Source organism: Dendrobium catenatum, unplaced genomic scaffold (genome assembly GCF_001605985.2).
Source record: "Dendrobium catenatum unplaced genomic scaffold, ASM160598v2 fragScaff_scaffold_1645, whole genome shotgun sequence".
Lineage (NCBI taxonomy): Eukaryota > Viridiplantae > Streptophyta > Magnoliopsida > Asparagales > Orchidaceae > Dendrobium > Dendrobium catenatum.
In genome coordinates, this window is record NW_021320107.1 from 461,858 (window position 1) to 480,959 (window position 19,102).

At 33.6% G+C, this 19,102-nt stretch overlaps 1 protein-coding gene across 1 annotated transcript; it reads left to right on the forward strand.

The window, feature by feature from the left end:
- Positions 1 to 341: 341 nt before the first annotated feature.
- Positions 342 to 6,213, forward strand: LOC110098808 (WD repeat-containing protein 70). The gene is made up of 8 exons (XM_020825737.2): positions 342 to 397; positions 476 to 676; positions 947 to 1,054; positions 1,203 to 1,340; positions 1,453 to 1,704; positions 1,917 to 2,237; positions 2,310 to 2,479; positions 5,975 to 6,213. Exons 2-7 carry the CDS (start codon positions 524 to 526, stop codon positions 2,475 to 2,477), a joined length of 1,140 nt encoding a protein of 379 aa, XP_020681396.1. The 5' UTR covers positions 342 to 397; positions 476 to 523; the 3' UTR covers positions 2,478 to 2,479; positions 5,975 to 6,213.
- Positions 6,214 to 19,102: the final 12,889 nt, after the last annotated feature.

The following is a 19,102-nucleotide window of genomic DNA, read 5'->3' on the forward strand; positions in this document are numbered from 1 at the left end:
GTTTCTGCTTTTGGATAGATCGACCAGGCTGATATAAATATCATCCCGGACGATGTTACCAAAAACAAAAATCTTTAGGGAACAATAGAAAATCTTCCAAGTTACAAATCATCAGGTGCCACACCAAATACAATAGACTCAAGAAAGGAAAAAAGATACAAACTGACTCAGACCTAGTCTACCCAATCTTGAGCTGATTTTAAATTGCAGTCCGATCGTGTGAACCTGAAATGTCAGTAGATAAGGCAGTTGTAGAGAAAAAGAATGTTTGCTATCATCAAAATCATAAGCCATAGATCCACAGCAAGAACCTTTTGAGGGACACCAGGTTTGAAGTATAAGTTGGAGCCCTACGTCAGACAAATTTTTGTGTGTAACAGGTTCAGCACATGCTAAGGTGCCTAGCTTTGGCTCATTTTATTTTTAGATTCTAGTTTTATTGATTGATCATTTCTATGGAGAAAATTAATTGCAGATTTATGATCGAGATGGACTTACCCTGGGTGAGTTCATCAAGGGAGATATGTATATACGTGACTTAAAGAACACCAAGGGTCATATATCTGGCTTGACTGGTGGAGAATGGAATCCCAAGTCCAAGGAAACTATCTTAACTTCTTCGGAAGATGGGTCTTTGCGTGTATGGGATGTAAATGACTTCAAATGTCAAAAACAGGTTTGACAGGAACTCATGTTTTGGGTTATGAAAACTTAAAGCAAGCATGCCCTTTTTTTTAATCCCACAACATTTAGCATGTGCAGCAATCCAGTTACATGGGCATGCATGAAATGGAAAAATTGATGCACATACATGATACGCTAATTAATTCTTTTATTGCTCTTTACTTTGATTGATGGAAAAAACAATCCATTTATATGGTAGTTGTACTGCCATTTCAATGAAGAAAAATATCTACAAGATATCTAATAGCTTTTCTGTCGTTAGGTTATTAAGCCTAAGCTTGCTAGGCCAATGAGGGTTCCAGTTACGGCTTGTGCATGGGATCATGAAGGTAAACGTATTGTTGGTGCTGTTGGCGATGGTTCCATACAGGTCTCTTTATTTTCATTAGAATTTCTGCTGTGAATTTTATATTTCATCCTTTATTTCATTTTGTCCACACTTGCAACTTATTTGTTTTATATGTAATCTTGATGTATGCTTCTAGTAAGTATTTCTAATGGAATGATCAATTGTGCAGTTATGGAGCATGAAGTCTGTATGGGGAAGCAGGCCAGACATTCACGTAGAGCGAGCACATACAGATGATGTCAGCGGACTTAAGTTTTCAGTTGATGGCTTGATTCTCTTGTCCAGAAGTATGGATAGTACACTTAAGGTACGGATGTATAATACTTCATCTGAACAACCAACAACAATCACTATTTTTGGTGAACAGTTTCAAAAAGTAAGAAAAACTAGGAAAATGAATGTTGTTGTTTTGTTGGTAGGTCTGGGATTTGCGACAAATGAGAAATCCCATCAAAATATTTGATAACATTCCCAATCATTATGCCCAAACAAATGCTGCATTTAGTCCAGACGAGCAGCTTATCCTTACTGGAACCTCGGTTGAAAAAGAAGATACCACTGGAGGCATGCTTTGTTTCTATGACAGGAGGAAACTTGAGCTTGTATCAAGAATTGGAATCTCCCCTCATCAAAGTGTGGTTCGTTGTAGTTGGCATCCAAAAATCAATCAGGTTACGTTAAAGTTCACTTTTAACTATTCTCTTTTAATTCTTACTGTTTTCAACATATTTTCATGTAATAATGATGGTTGAATTTCAATGTAATATTGCATAATATCTTTCATTTTTTTTTATAGTAAATCTCTAAGTTTGGTCTTAAGCTTTGCATTACCTTCAAGTAAGTTAGAAACCTTAAAATAAGAGTTTGGCTGAAATTTCTGAAGGTGTTTGTAACTGTGGGCGACAAGAAAGAAGGCGGTACTCACATACTTTATGATCCATCTATGAGTCAGAGAGGAGCTCTTGTATGTGTTGCACGAGCGCCAAGGAAAAAGTCCGTGGATGATTTTGATGCCCAGCCAATTGTTCACAATCCCCATGCATTACCTCTATTTAGAGATCAACCTAGTCGAAAACGTCAAAGAGAAAAGATCCTAAAGGACCCTATGAAGTCACATAAGCCTGAACTTCCTGTAAATGGCCCAGGCTTTGGTGGAAGAGTGGGTACTACAAAAGGCAGCTTGTTAACCCAGTACCTTATGAAGGTTTGTATCTCCTTGAATATTTTAATGATTAGATTTACAGGAATGAATAATGTTTGAGGTATCATGTTGCAGCAAGGTGGTTTGATTAAGGAGACGTGGATGGAAGAAGATCCAAGAGAGGCCATACTTAAATATGCAGATGCTGCTGAAAAAGATCCCAAGTTCATAGCACCTGCATATGCAGAGACTCAGCCAAAGCCAGTTTTTGCCGAGTCAGATTCAGATGAAGAACAAAAATGACGGTATTTATTGTATTTATTAAATCCTTGGTTTGTTCACCAGTTTTATTTTATTGAAAACATTATATTTATAGTGCTAAGCAGACACATTTCTGTTTCACCGATGAAGCCATCTACAAAAGTTTTAACCTTTGTCCCAAAAAAAAATAATTTTTAACCTTTCATCATTTCGTTTGATTTTATATAGATATCTTGTTATGTTTTTGCTCATTCCTTGACTTGGAAAAAAAAAACTTTCTTCTGTATGATATTTTGTGCATAAGAAAGAAATAAATCATTAAGAATGCATTGAATTATTGTTAGCATTTTGAACTTGTAATTTAACCCTGAAACACCCAATTGCAAGAACCCTATTATATATTTTATTTAGATGAAACTTGAAAATACTTGACGACCAATTGTATTCTCTATTATTGAGCATCGATAGAATATGCCCTTTGGCTTTATCATGATTAAAGTGAAGAGGAAATGAAATGTATTTTCAAAGAAGTTCGAAGTAGTATATTGAATATATCATGGGGGCCAACAGTATTAAAGTTCACACATTGAGTGAGTAAACATACCGTAGTTTGAAGAAAGATCAGCTAATATTTATTTAAAAAGTATAACAATCATAATAAATTTAAGAATTCAATAATATGTAATTTGAAATTTAAATGATTAACTGAAAAAATGTTTTTTTGGAAACATTAGCCTTGATTTCCCCTTTAGCAAAGCAGAGTGAGCCAAAATGATATTGAGAACTACAATTTAAATAACGCCATAAAAAAATTCTTAGAGATCTAAAAAGAAATAAAAAAAAAACTTTTGAGATTACCATTTTCCTGTGCCTCATATTGAGGTTTAAAGATATAAGACAAGTATTATGATTGTAGTTACTCTATAGAGTCATAGTTAAAAAAAATTATATGAAGTGACCAAAGTGATAAAAGGAAAAATCTAGAATGGTTCAGTATTTAATGTTACCATTATTTTTTTTTTGAGATATTTAGGCTAATTAAGGTAAATTCACACACACATTACATGCATCAGATTCGAACCCATGAACTCTTAATTAATATTCAAAACCTCCAACTAACAGATCAAAATGAGCTGTATGCCATACAGATTTTTTGTCATGTTTTACCAACACATTAAATACTTATTCTTTTTAGGAATTTCATCCCCCAACATACATAACATTTCGAGCTTGAGATGAATTCTCCTCAAGCGTTTAAGCTTGGATCACTACGGTTCAACTGGGGTTCTTTTTAGATTCAACATATTAAGTATTTTAAACAACATTCAAAGCATTATAATTGTCAGTAGAACGCTCATTAAATGAGGAATTAAAGACATTTCAAAACTAAATGATTTTGATTGTCACATCATTATTGTAATTCACTAATCATAATTGCGGCATTGATGATTAATTCCCTAACTCTCAATGTCATCCAAGAATATCAAAGTTAATTTAACACTTATAAGAAGTACCCCTCAAACATACAATTGTATCTTTGGATCTTTAAATCTCTTGGACTTTTGGAAACTTGCTAAAATCTTCTATTGGAATCTAAGATATCCTAATATCTTTACTACCTAATAATTGTGATACTTATACTTGTTTAAGCTACTTTGTTGTCCTTGTAATACTTTTTGAATGCCAATAATAAACAACTTATCATAACTACCGTGGACGTAAGTGAAAGTTCGTGAAGGTTGTTAGACCTTAAGGAATTAGCCCGAGGCACACTAATACGGAAGTAATACTATAACTTGATGTGAAAACCTATGCACTTATCAAAAGTTACAAAGATTGTGATGATAGTATAATCAATACAACATAATATCAATCATAAATCAACTAAACATTTATATCCAAAAATATAATGCGAAAAAATAAAGTGTAGAAAGTAAAAATTAGAATGAGCACACCAGATTTATAGTGGTTTGGTTAAACCATGACCTACGCCTTGTGATACCCTCAAAATGTTTAAAATAAAGTAAGCATCAACTTCCTTTAAATATTAAGTTGTTTTCATTAAATTGTACTCTTAATTCTAATTACTTTGACATATTGAAAGCATTTTAAAAAATTAGATTAGTAGTTAAAAAAATAAATGACTAATATTAAATAAAAGTAACTTAATTGTAGTACTTAAATGATTTACTGATAGCTATTAAGTCACTTGTTTCATTATTTTATTTATTTCACTGTAGCCATCCACTTATATAGACATGCATTAGTTTGACAGTAGAATCTGTAATTAACGGCTGAGATCATCTTAGGCACTTAACTAGTCATGCAAGGGATTGATTAAGTAGGTGCGGCTGTATTGAGGAAAGACTTAGTGGACGTTTAAAATATATTAAAGTACAGTAAGTGAAAATGCCTTAAGTTAATTTCAGTCCACTTCCATTCTATTCTCCGTTCATGTCCTTCTGGAGCTGAAGCATTCCGCGAAGAAGGGAGCAACCGGGGAGAAACCTGGGCGGTTGGTGGCTTAAAGCAGGTAAGAAAATAAATTCATGTAAGGGAAGGAAAGATTATCTACTACTTTTTGTTGAAGGAAAGATTATCTACTACTGTTTGTTGAGAAAAATTGCTGAATTGCTGTTGTTCGCTGACCACAACAGCTCGAATCAGTAGTAAGAAGAGAGGAAATGTTAGAGAGAAATTTCTACCCCGTAATTACTAAAATTTCTGAAGGTTTCTGATGTAGGCTGCTGTAGGGTTGCTAAAATTGGATGTATTTTGCAGAAATCAGTGAAATCAAGAAGGAAAAAAGAAAAGAAAAGCTGAAATTTAGTCATGATTGTTGTTATTATATGGCTGCTATATTGCCGGCTAAATATTTGCTGAAAAATGTTAGGGAAAGATTTTGGTGAATGAAGAAACATACATTTAAGACTGTTTACAAAAGGAAAGAAAGGCAGAATATTATAGAACCAATTGACGACGAGGTGAGATACCAACAATGCCATAGGAATTAATAAATGTTTTATCTAATTGTAATTTCATATTTAGTTGATAGCGTTTATTTCAGTTTACTTCAGTTTATTCATGACTATGATTATTCATAAACTATTGTCTATAAGCATGTGCCATGAGGGTTAAAATAATTATTGCTATTGATAAAGGGATTTAAGTCATATATGGGGGATAAACCCACACAAGTAAATGCGAGAGACCTGACGAGGTAAGCATACACTCTCAGTTCTAAAAGTTGGGAAGTAAGACCCAATCTTGAATGAGAGGATAGTTTCAATTCTAGAAGTTGGGAATCTAGACCCAACCTTCGATTGAAAAGCTGAAATGGTGCAGAAGTTTATAGCCATCATATGACTTGCTTAAAGATGTTGAACAATGAGTAAGATGGAAAGTAATAATGCATTTCTTATGACAAGTATGTAATTTACATTTTTTTTACATTGATTATTATTAATGTTATTATTAATCTTATATATTGTTTATGTATTTCATTGGGTCATAGCTCATTAGCAATGATTGTATTGTAGGTAAGGGAAAGGAGCCCGTAGGGCATTAAAGGGGGACTGTTCTTTTGGGTTTAAATATGTTTTTGGTGTACAAAGAAATCTAAAGAGAGATCTGGATGATAGTTGTGCAGACTTTTGGGTATGTAAGTAAAATTTAAAAGTTTTAGTAGAGCTCTGTGTTTACCTGGATTATATTTGATTTTACTTGAGGTACATTACATGTTTCATATTATTAAGTGTGAAGTTGACATGCTGAAGTATTATGAGAGTCTAAATAGATTTCTTTCCTTTTCTGTTATACTCCAGTTTGACCGTTAGAGAGTGATCCAAATTGGGGTGTGTCACGCCCACTCTTTGAAGTCCTCTCCAGGTACTGTACTAAACTTTACGATGTGCAAAATTTGACCTGTTAGTATTGTACGATGACCAGTTAGTACAGTACGATAAATTCAAATTTATTTGTTTGTATTGTACGATCATCAGTATGAATGACCAATCGTACAGTACGATTAGTTCAACCAAAATGCAGTTCGTCCAGGACGAATCATGTGATGACCAAATATCGTCTCTATTGATCGTAAACTATGATCTAGTTTGTATAGTACGATCAATATATTAAAATTAAGCAGATTCGATTGATTAATCATAGGATTATATTAGATAATATTTCAAATATCGTACATTACGATTAGATTCGTACAGTACGAATAAAAACTTTTTAAATTCAATTTTTTGCCTAATTTAATGAATGGAGGGGTTTCCAATTATAACAGATCGTCTAATATGATAAGACCATATTGCATAGTATGATGTGCAAAAAATTAAAATATTTAAAATTATTTTTGCTCTCTTTGTGTGTGTGTGCACGATCATCAGACTAACATACACCATTGTAAAACTTGACTCAAGAAATTAAAAATAAATAAATGAAAATTACAGACTCTTTCAACATAACATATTCTACCTCGTCTTAAAGCTTGAATCTTCAAATAATGATGCATGTTGTACCTGAAATGTTAGTTAACACAAATTAATATGCACTATAAATACTAGGAGAAATAAATAGGTAATCAATAATATTTCTTATCATTAAAATTATAAACTCGGAAGGCCAAATTGCAACAATCTCCTCTTTTTTTATGATGACAAATATTATTAGTCGAATTTACAAACTAAAAATATTTTATCATAATCTCCCCCTTACTAGAAGAATTATATTAAAAAATAGGGAAATCATTTTTTTATTTTTTATTATAAAAGATAAATAAAATTTCAAAACTAAATAATAAAAAAAATTTTAAAAATTAAACCACTTATACAACCAACCATACTACATTATCTCCCTTATATATTGTCAAATAGAAGAGATAAAACAAAACTAAAATTAAAATACTTGCAATAAAATAACAGCATATATATATATAAAAAAACAACATATTTAAAGAAACAAAAACATAAAATTATGCTTAAAACATAATAAAAATCAAATACATGAAACAGATAAACAATCACACAAAACACATAAACAAAACACAAAAAAAACCTTAACATAATTATACATAGTCATAATTAATAATGAATCCTGGACGATTTAGCATAGTTTGTTTCCTCATCTTCTTGCCCCTGTTCTGATGATTCAGAAGCTAAGTCTACTCAGGATATTTTTTTACTTCGTATCATTTGCCTTTATTGCATTTTTTTTTAATTTTTTCCCTTTTTCTTTACAGGATATATTTTTAAATTTGGGCGTTCATATTTCAGATGTTTGGATTTTCTACACCAAAAGCAAATAACATTAGAAAAAAAAACTTAACATTTTTAGCATTTTTATCTTTTCTCCACTTTTGTTGATGCTTATGCTCATGCTTCAGTAGACTTTCAAATTTATTTATTATCAATGTTATCTGCTTACTCTATTCATCTAGTAAGTCACATTCATATGATATTTTATACAAGCAAATCTCTTTACGAACATGGCTTCTAATTCCCTGAAGATATGGACCGACTCATTGGGTCCAATTGAATACATTACCAGATAAGCTACGACAAACTACCTGAATAACAAAGTATCACTGTTTCCAGCATTGTAGTAGCTAGCTTTGAAGTGTCGAGATGTTGCTTTGGATTCCCTGTACCATCAAAATTCTTGAATGAAGGCGATATAAACCCTTTATGATAAAGGACAAGGTCTATTATTCCGAATATGGTCTACCCTTCAGAATAGATGAGGTAACCTGAGCCTTAACTAACCCCTCCTTAACTTGTTGTTCTATCATGTGCTTGATATTTATAGACTGTATTGATGGTGATTCTACCTTGATAGCTTTATTCACCGGTTTCTCTAGTTTTTCTATCCTAATTACCTTATTCTTGGTATTCAATTGCACAAATTCATCAGGAGAAGATCTAACCTGAGTATCTAGAATATGAGGGGTGTTACCTTGCATGATGGATATCATAGCCTTCATCTATTCTAATTTCGTTTTCATTCTTAGTACTTGCTCATCCTTCCGACTCAGTTGCTCTAATAGATGATGAGTTGAATCTTCTGTATCATCTTCATCCTCATTGTTGTTAGCAGGCCCTGCTTCACCTTTACCTTTTTGTTTCTCTCTTTGCAGAGATGAACGAGCGTCGACCATGTTTACATTGCCAAAAATCTCTTCATTCATCTTCTCATCCTCTACAGCTTCTTGCTCGTTGATTTGATGGATACTTTCTTTCAGGTGTTCCACTATCTCTTTGATCAACTTCCCTTCCATATGGTGTGAATCTATTGCATATATTCTCTAGTAGGAGAGAGTTCTATCACAAACTTTCCTTTTCTTGATCTTTCATCCACCACGTTATTCCTATGAGTTATTAATGCGGTTGGAGTGGGAACTATATTAGGCCACCAAACCCTCTCCCTATCAAATATGGAGGTTGACTAATTTGTGAACTTCAGTCTCATCCTATCAAACTAAGAAGATGAGTCAATGCCTCTTGAATGGTGTCGATTAACCCTTGATGGATATTTACCTGAAGAATGACCAGACGCTCTTGCTGGAAAATTTTTAGACTGATGCAAAGATGGAGGTGATATGAGATTATACCCTCGACAGGCTAATGCTCCATATCCCAGAGATCTAATAGGAATTTACTGACTTTGTTGATGGGCTGAAGTTTTACGCTGATTATGATATGAGAATGTCTTTGGTTCCCTATCAAAATCTATGACAAAAACTGGTCGACTTAGACCCAATTCCTATAATCGAACTCTTTTCTTAGTAGGAGGGGATGCTCCTTGCTTTCCACTTAAGTGTGGATGCACTTCAGTAGAAATGACATCTTTGACACTTTTCAGAAATTCCATCTTTGACTACCTATAGCCAGTGCTTGAGTCCTAATTTAATCTATTTACCATGGATTTAAATTTTGTTCTTTTAGATAAACAAGGTAAGATAGGATCTTCACGGAACATAGTAGGAGGAGAATTTTCTATATGCAATACGTACTCTTCTCTAGTAGCAGCGGACAGTGGGTGAAATTTGCTACATGCTAATTGAGGAGAATTAACATACACCTTAACACCTTAGGTGTTTCAGAATATGCTTTCCTTACTGCTTTAGTTGCAGCGACAATCAGGTTGTTCTCTTCCAACAACTTAGCTTTCTCATATCTTCACCTCTTATGGTGATTTATGTTACAGCATTGAGATTTAGTCATCTCCTTTATATCAAAAGATGACCCCATCTCAAAGTTTCTGAACACAGGAGTTTCAGTGTTGGCAGCAGACTTCCCCTTAGCCATAGCAGCTAACTTGGGGCAAAGTTAAATAAGAAAAGTTTCTGATTTAGCTGTGGAGGCAACTACAGACCAAACTTCGATGTTGTCCTGGAGGGGAGCCAACTTGGTAGACTCAGGAGTTACAACCACCTCAACTTGTGTAGAATATAAATTGAATGGTCTCAAAACCAGATCCAAATTTAATCTAAGCGCCCTAAGGGATTAAGCATGAGTGACGGTGATGTTGAAGATGAAATTTTGTGATATTAGTCAATATATCTTGATGCATCAAAGATGTTTTTGCAAACTTCATGTCTAAATCAATACAAAACACCTTGAACTCACCCTAAAATGATAGTAATTACTCTTAGGAATAATTACAAGTGTTTGGAATAAATTAAGATTTATCAAAATGGAATAAATTAAGTATGGAGTAAAAATATTTCAAAACAATTTAACCAATTTGGAATAAATTAAGATTTTCAATATTTTTAATTTTTTAATATTTTTGCTTAGTTATGAAATTACTTTTTATTTTGAAGATTTATGATCGGACTTTTAAGTTTTATTTGTTAAGCATTTAATTCTGAGCAGTATGAAACTTAAATTATATATTTTCTAGATTTAATTTGAATTAATTATGATTTAAATAAGATGGCCAATTATGTGGGTGTATTTTGGTTCACTAACTGACAGGCCAATGAACTCCAATTCTAATTAAATTTGAAACATAAGTTTACCTGAATATGTTCTTCAAAACCCATTAAAATTCAAGTCACGAAAGCCCTCTTGGATTTAATAATTGATCTCCAAAGGTAAATACATCTATACCTTTAAGTATTTATTTTGGACAATCTATTATTTAGATTTGGGTAAAATAAGTGGTAATATAACCCTCGCATAAACATAAACAAATCTTAACAAAATGAGGCATAAAATCTAAGTGTATTTAAAGTTATGAATTTTCAAAAATTTGGGTCAAATTTAAACAAAAAACTTTTGAAATTGATTCACCAAACTGCATTACTTCCCAAGGCCCAAGAAAATTAGGGTATGTAGCACAAATTCCTTAATATCTCCTATCCAAAATTGAACTTAATTAAACCACTATTTAGTGATAAATTAAGAAAAATTATAAAAATTCTAACCCTTAATTACTTTCTATACAGTAGTCGAAATATGTTTTTATTTCTTTTAAAATACAATTGGGCTCAATCTGGTTCCAATGACTCTAGGAACTCCAAGTTTGGGTAAGAAATAAAATTCTAATGAATTTTTAAAGTTTTAGAGAATTTTAAGATTTATTTTAATGTAGAAAATTTGATTTAACCGCTGGCGGCAATCATTGGCAATGATTGCTCGGCAACACAATCATTGCCAATGATTAGCTGATGTTTTAACTTAAACATGTCAACATGATCATATTGTATGATTTATCGGATAGTAATGTATGATTAGAGCAGTAATTGAACATGAATGGAAGAAGTTGAATATCTTCTTGCAATGTGATCCAAATGCTATGAAATTTAAAATTTGGCTTCCCCACACTTAGATGAAGAGGGGCGAAGTGTTTGGAAGCTCTTAAAACTACTTTTCAAAAAAACTATTTTAAAACGAAGGTTTAATCTTGGGTTGGACATTTACCTCAATCCAATGGGTCCAAGTGATATGTATGGGCTTGTTCTCTTCCTTGGAGCTCCATTAACAATCCCTCTGAAGACTTGGAAGCTTGTAGAGCTCTGGACTTTGGGTTATGAGTGAATAAAGGTAAAATGAGAGTTTCTTATCCTTTTGTCCTAATCTGAGCCCTCCTTTTAAAACCAAGGGTTTGGATTCATTTGACTTTTTTCTAGATGATTGTCATGTATAGGGAGTAGTTGAAGGACTATCTTTTGGGCATGAGAGTGGTTGGATAAAGGACATATGATGCGAAAGAGATTTTGACCTTTTATGCACATGTAGTCACATGGGGCTGATATCTATTAAATTAAGGGTTGAAAATGAATTAAGAGGTGATTAAAAAGCTTCTAAAATCCATTTAAGTAGTCCTTATGGGTTGGTGTAGAGGGAATTTGAAAGCTTTGACTATGTTGACCAATTTTGACCATTTTAAGGATTTTGTTTTTGTGAAATTGACCATGTTGATTTGTCAACATTAGCCAAGCCACCTAGGATGGGTCTTAGGGAACCTCCAAAGGTTATTTGCAAGAAATTTTGGGAGTTTGACTCGATAGGTGTGAAGTTCAAATTTGTGAAATATATATATGAGATGATGTTAAGATGGTTCCTTAGGGGTGTGGACCTCCGAAATAATATCGCTCAGCAGGGGCAGAATGCAAAGGATGCGATCGCATTATCCCGTGGGACAAAACAGTTGTATGCCTTTACACTCTTCGCAAGCAGGCCAATGGGATGACAGATGAGATCATTCATACGATTAATCATTGAGGATATCGACTTTCTCCTATGCATCTCGATGGTTAATAATATATATAACCTAATCAAAGTCACGATATTTTTACCATTCGATACATCAGCTCAAGTGGGGTTTATTTAATGTGAGATTCGATTTCTCACGGATATAAGTTCTCGTGGTTAATTACATCTTAAGCCGGGGCCTAAGAAGATCCTCGATTAAGGACTATACATTATTCTCTCAGATGAGATTGTCACAAAGGGAGGAGTCTAAGAACATCCTATTCAAAGAGAAGGAAATATTCAACTTGGCTTAGTCAACATGCACAACTCATATCGTCATTTAGAAGACTAAGGTAGGGAAAAGAAATTGGAGAAAGATAATACCGCACTATGAGCATACAAGAGAGAAAGATGGAGGTGACGTCATTCACGTGATGTTGATAGGTGGGATTTATAACATCTGAAGGATAGATGACTTACCCACCAATGAGGCATACTACGGGATACTGATAGTAGTAGCCTTGAACCCTAAATCTATAGTGGGTTTAGTATTCTATACATAATACTAACACCCGTGTCATAGCTAATGCATTCTGAACTTATATCACGTCTGAACAACGTTTAAAATTGCGCAATAAAAGGCGCGCCTTGAGGCGCGCCTCAGCGCATTTTCGACCAATTAAACCTCAAAGCCTACGCAATAAGTTTAGTTTATGAGGCTTACGCCTCAAGTTTACTGAGGCGCGCCTATATCACGTCTGAAAAGGAAAGCCAGCTACCCACCTAATCGTACAAAATTTATGCTGTTTGGTCTTTATGAAAGATAAGTGGGTGGCTGCATCTTCGGAAATTAAGGCTGACATCTAAAGAGATCCCTAAACGATCTTGTATTTATGAATGATATTATGCTTCTAAGGCTAATGCAAATAAATTTTGATTTTAGTTAGTTTTTAATGTAATGCATGCTTGTTAAAATCTCCAAATCATAAATGCATGAAATTAAAAAAAAAGCTTATAATATAAATTTTTAGAAAACTAGGCTTTCCCAGGTTCTGCACCTCATCCTCAAAGGTCGGATTATTTGAACTCTACCCGCAGATGGGAAAGTGTCTAAACAAGGAAAGAGAGAAATGTAATAATATGTATGCGACCCCGGATGACCTCCTGCTTATTCCTTAGGTCGTTATCTTTCTATGTTATTTAATTTCTAAAATTTTAAATTTTAATTATGAGTAAAAGAATTTATCCCTGAAAGCCTAGTGAAATTAGACACATACAAATGGAAAAAAGAAACCTATAAAGCATATCTTTTTTACTGTGCAAACAAAGTAAACATATCATCAAAATAAAATATTAATCAGAGCAAAAAGAGTATCCAAAAGTCCATGACAAGTGTCATATAATATACAACCTAGGGTCTGTAGAAAAGTAATGTGAGCCATGCTCCACCGACAACAACTTGAATTCTACTCCTATAGAATGACGCTAGTCTTAAAATGAGATATTTTTAGTCTTAATCTTCGTCTTCTTGTTCTTCTATGGATCGTCTTCCTTCAGCCTTCTTGTGATACATTTTCAATAAGATATCCAAATGAAAAGAAATTCCCTAGAAAGGGACTTTCTTTTCTCTTTGGATCCCTAATATTTTATTAAAATGCCTCATTTTATAGTTTTCACTACTCTATACATCGAATGAATTACATCAGAATTATTAAAAAAAAAATCTAGACTCTCCTATAAGATTATCATAAGCAGTTATAGTCAAACGTCCCAAGCAATTATAAATGAAAATGAAAGTACTCAAACCAGCCACACTTGGCCATGCTCTTATTTAATTTACTAAATTTGGATTTTTTTGAAATTAGTTATGATTTTTTAAAATTTGGGTATTTAGTAATTTATTAAAATCGCTTAATTAAAGGTATTTTAGGGATTTTAATTTAAATGAAATTCAAACCTCTTGGGATAACCTCTAAAAGTCAGGAATGACCTGAGAAAGTGTTCCCAAGTATTTGAAATTTTTTGGAAATTTTAATAATTTTAATTAATTAATTTAATTAAAGGGTAATTTTTAATCAAATTAAATTAGTGTTTGAATTATGGTCTAATTAAGGGGCTTTTAATTTTCTTTGATTAAGAATTCAATTCTGAGAAGTTTCATATATTATTTGTAATTTTTGGGTTTGATTTGGATTTATTCTAATTTTCTGAAGTTTTTGGGGTTTAATTAAAGGGGTAAATTAGGATTAAATTGACTTAAAGGTTCCTAAAAATTTCTAAAAATTTCTTGAGGGTCTGAAATGTTATTAAGTTTAAATGGTTTAAGCTTCATGTCCTTTGGAGGTGTATCCTAATCCCTAGAATTTCTCAAAATTCTTTAAACGGGCCTTAATTATTGTCCTTAAGATGTCACTAGGTTGAATTGGTCCAAATTAGGTGTCATGGCTAACCCTTAAGTAACATAGGTAAATGCAATACACAATTACAAGCCATGTCCTTAAAACTAGAAGAAACATAGGCTAAATGCACATACATCCTAAACATGCAAAGATTCTACAAAATTAACATGATTAATGATTCGATTAGTGAATAATTAGAGTACAATTATTCACTAATCCTTCTATATGAATTCCATTCACATGCTTAACCTACTGTATTTTAAAACTTATAATAAGTTTTAAAATTATAAGTTTTAAAATACAGTAATCAAAATAATTTAAAATATTTTTTGAGAGATCCTCTGATCATTTAAAATAATTTGAAAATAAATTTTTAATTTTAAAAATATTTAATATAATAATTAATTAAGTATTAATTAAATATTAAAGTAATTAAATAATAAATATTAATTAAGATAAATTAAGTTTTTAATTTCTAAACTTAATTTTAAATTAACATACTTAATTTTATGGAAATTTTAAGGTATTATATATTATAATAAAACAAAATTTTGAATTTTTGGAAATATTGACCTTAATATTTAATTAAATATTAATTAAAATCTCAATATTTGATTATTTAAAATAATTTAAAATATATTAATGTTTGAAATTCATTTTAATTTTAAGTTAAAGAGAATTAAAATATGAATAATTTGATATAAAATATAAAATTTTTGGATATATATATTTTTAATATATTTTTATAGTTCTGAATTAAAATAAATTAGAAATTAGTTAAAAAAAAGTTTTAATTAAATCGGCGGTGGATTGGACACACGGTGGGCTCAAATTTTCGTATTCACACCGCGAAGTAATCATTGTCCGCGGCGCATTGATTGACAATGATTGCGCCGCCAGCAATCATTGACCAATCAATGAACTGCGAACGCGGTTCACTTAACCACGTTAGTCGAGGCATGGGATCTTCCGATCTAACGCGGTTCTGAATCAACGACAGATATCTTGTGGGACGGGAGAGTCAATCGCAAGGTCAGATCCGTGGTCGAACAAATGCGTGAAAATGCTAAATCCGAATTGTTGATCCTAAGATCAACAGTTCGGATCTTACGTAATGCACGGGCTATGTAAACCAAGCCCTAGAATAGGTTTTTCGGCTCGTTCACATGATGCAATGGATCAAATCAAATGAAATTTTAAACAGAGACTCCACACATGAAGAGCATTCATGGGGGACTGATTTAGCGGTCTAAAACATGCTTAATGAAAAGTTATATTACCCTATATGTCCTAAACTGGGGTTAGAGATTTTACCTAAAATATCTAATGGTTTTGGGAGATCTTGGGCTTGTTGGACTTGTAGACTGCCCACGCTCCTATTTGTAAAAGATATCACATCTGAAAAGCTTCAGATTAAAAGATATTGCCCCTGGATGGATTAAAGCCTCGGATCGCCGCCAGCGAGGTTTGATCGGCTGGATTTGAGTGGGGAACGGTGGGGGAGTATTTGGAGAGCTCAAATAAAAGAAGATTTGAGCTTGGGGAGCTTTGGGCAATAGTAATATGGAAGGCCCCCTCTAATGAGGCATTAGGCCTCTATTTATAGTATCAAGCCTAGGATGGACGACCAAGATGGCTCCTAAGGTTAATTAAGAGAGATCTAAGCTCTCTTTGCCATATTTTTGTGTTAAGGGGAGGCTTGGGTATGCTTAAATGCCATATAGGTCACGCATTTGACCTAAATAGGTCAATTTTGATCAAATGATCAAATCAAGGTTGGGTTGACCAAGTCAATTGTTGACTAAGTCAACATGATCAATCAAGTCCAAATTGATTAGGAATTAAGCTCAAGGGGATTTGAAATTAATTTAAATTTAAATAAGGGTGATTTGGACTGGTCTGGTCAACCTGGTTGACCCAGGATCTGGGTCTGGGCTCAACAAATTTGGTTTGACTCATTGAACCTATTAGAAGGGGTCTTAGGGTCTGGCTTGGTCAAGTTGACCAAGTCAACCCTCTTGACCCTAGTCTAGTGAAAAGCAAGGTCAACAAGGGGCTTTCTATAACACTAGCAGATCTAATCCTAAGAAAGGGAAGTACGGGGACTCAACCTAAACCTTAAAAGATTATAAGGTGACTCAGCTATGACGGGGCATACTAGTTTTATTCCAACAATAATAAGTCAAGATCCTAGGAAATAGGAAGCTTAGGGACTAACACCAATTTCTAAAAGATTGAAATTTCTTTTAATTTGGTACTTGGATGGTGCCATGGGGGCTTGTTCCAACACTAAAGTATTTAATTCTAAGGAAAGGAAGCACGATGACTTACACCTAACTTAGAAAGACTAGAATATGACTAAGCTATGATGGGGCTCAGCAAGCTTAATCCAACAATAACAAATTTAAATCTTAGGAAATAGGAAGCTTAGAAACTCACACATATTCCTAAAGATCATAATTTCTTTTAATTTGGGGCTAAAATGGTGCCATAGGGCCTTGCTCCAACACTATTGGATCTACTCCTAAGGAAATGAAGCATGGGGACTCACATCTAACCTTGAAAGATTAAAATGCAACTAAGCTATGATGGGACCTAAGAGGCTGAATCCAACACTAACTAGTCAAGATAGTAAAAAATAGGAAGCTCAGGGACTCACACCTATTCCTAATAGATAAAAAATTCTTATAATTTTGATGCTAGGATGTTTCCATGAAGGGTTTGCTCCAATACTAATGAATCTAATCATAAGAAAATGAAGCACGGGGACTTACACCTATCCTTAACGGACTAGAGAGAATTTTGATTTTGATTAGAGTTGGAAATTTAAATTTTAAATTTAAGATTTGATTTTAATTTTATTTGAGCTTTGGATGGATTTTGGATTGAAAGATTTTGATTTCAGATAAAGATTTGAATTTGCTGAATCGATTTGAAGAATTTATTGGTCATGAAGACTTTTTATTGATTTTGGATTTGATTTATATTAACCATGATATTTTTTAAGGAAACAATCATTGATAAGAAGCATTGAGTGATTTCCTTTACGATCAATCAGCTGATATAAACCTCCATCATAGACTGTCATTATGATAAATGGTCCTTCCTACATTGGTTCAAACTTTCCACCAATCTTTTCGATGGGCTACAATAGGTCTCTGAAGAAGCATGACTAAGTCTCCTACTTAGAAGGTTCTAGGTTGAACCAATTTGTCATGAGCTTGAACCATTCGTTCTTAATGTAATTTAAAATTTTGTTGAGCATACAAGCGACGTTCTTCAAGACCTTCGAGTTCCTCCAATTAGAGTCGGGCACTTTGCTCAATTCTAGTTTGATTTTGAACAGTAATTCTTAGGGATGGAATCCATAACTCCAAAGGGAGAATAACTTCAAACCCTTTATTAGATATATTTTTTAAGGGTATGCTAAATTTTAATCATGGAATGATCAATTTCAATTTTATGGTGCCTCACTTATAAATCACAATAAATTTTGAAATGACGCCATATGCATACTTCAGGGATTTATTTTGAGATCATAATGATGCAACCATTCAAAGATGACTCTAAAATCATAAAGATGATGGACACAATCCTTAATTTGAAATATAGTTTCATCAAATTGTTTGAACTGCCCTCACTCAACAAAGGGCTGAAGGGAGAGGGAGGTTCGTGAGCCAGTCTTTTTCTCCTCTAGAGACAGCCTCCAATCTGGCCACCTATCCTTAGCCACCAGCTTTTCTTCTCTACAAACAGTAGCCATAATAACCAACAACCATTGCTATGTTGAATCGCCAGCCAATCAACATTCAAGAATCAAGTGACCATCAGGTTCTTGGCTTATTTTCTTACGACAAATCACCTTTCTTAACTCCAGCCATCATCCCATCATCTAAGACCAATTTCAACTGATTTATGATTCCCCATCACCACAAAACCAACCTCAAAGGGTGCCAATCAACACAAGTTCCATTCACCCCGGTGCAAGAGGCTTCATCTCGCAGCTGCTCTTCTATCAGTTCCACGGTCCAACATTCCAGATCAGGCCTCCCATCTATTGGATAGCCTTCTCTTTAGTCATAGGACTGCTGCACCTTTCATGGCTTTGCAAGAAGACCACACTACCCACGGGTTTTCCTTCTTCCCTACTGCAGCTGCACATCTTCAGCCATTCGATCAAAGAAGCCGCTCCTCTCTGATCAGGACTGAACCATACGACTCCCTCTCTCATTCGAACAGAAGAGGCACGCCACGACTTCTCTCTACAGCTAGCAGTCGGGCTATCTTTATCATGGACAAAAATCTTCATTTGAGCCATCTTCTTATTCATGTGATTCTGTTAGGCGGGCCCCTCTGGTCCTTACTTACTCTAGGCGGGCCCCACATGGAGTTAATTCAAGGGTTGGAGGGAAAATTTGAATGGAAAGGGGGGGAATTTGAATAGAAGGGCTGTTTAGGGATTTTGTATGGGGATGAGAGTTAAAGAGGGGGAAAGGGGGGAAATAGGTCCTCATCTTGAATTTGAATGAAAAGTTTGAGATCTCATTGTGTGCTTGGGCTCTAG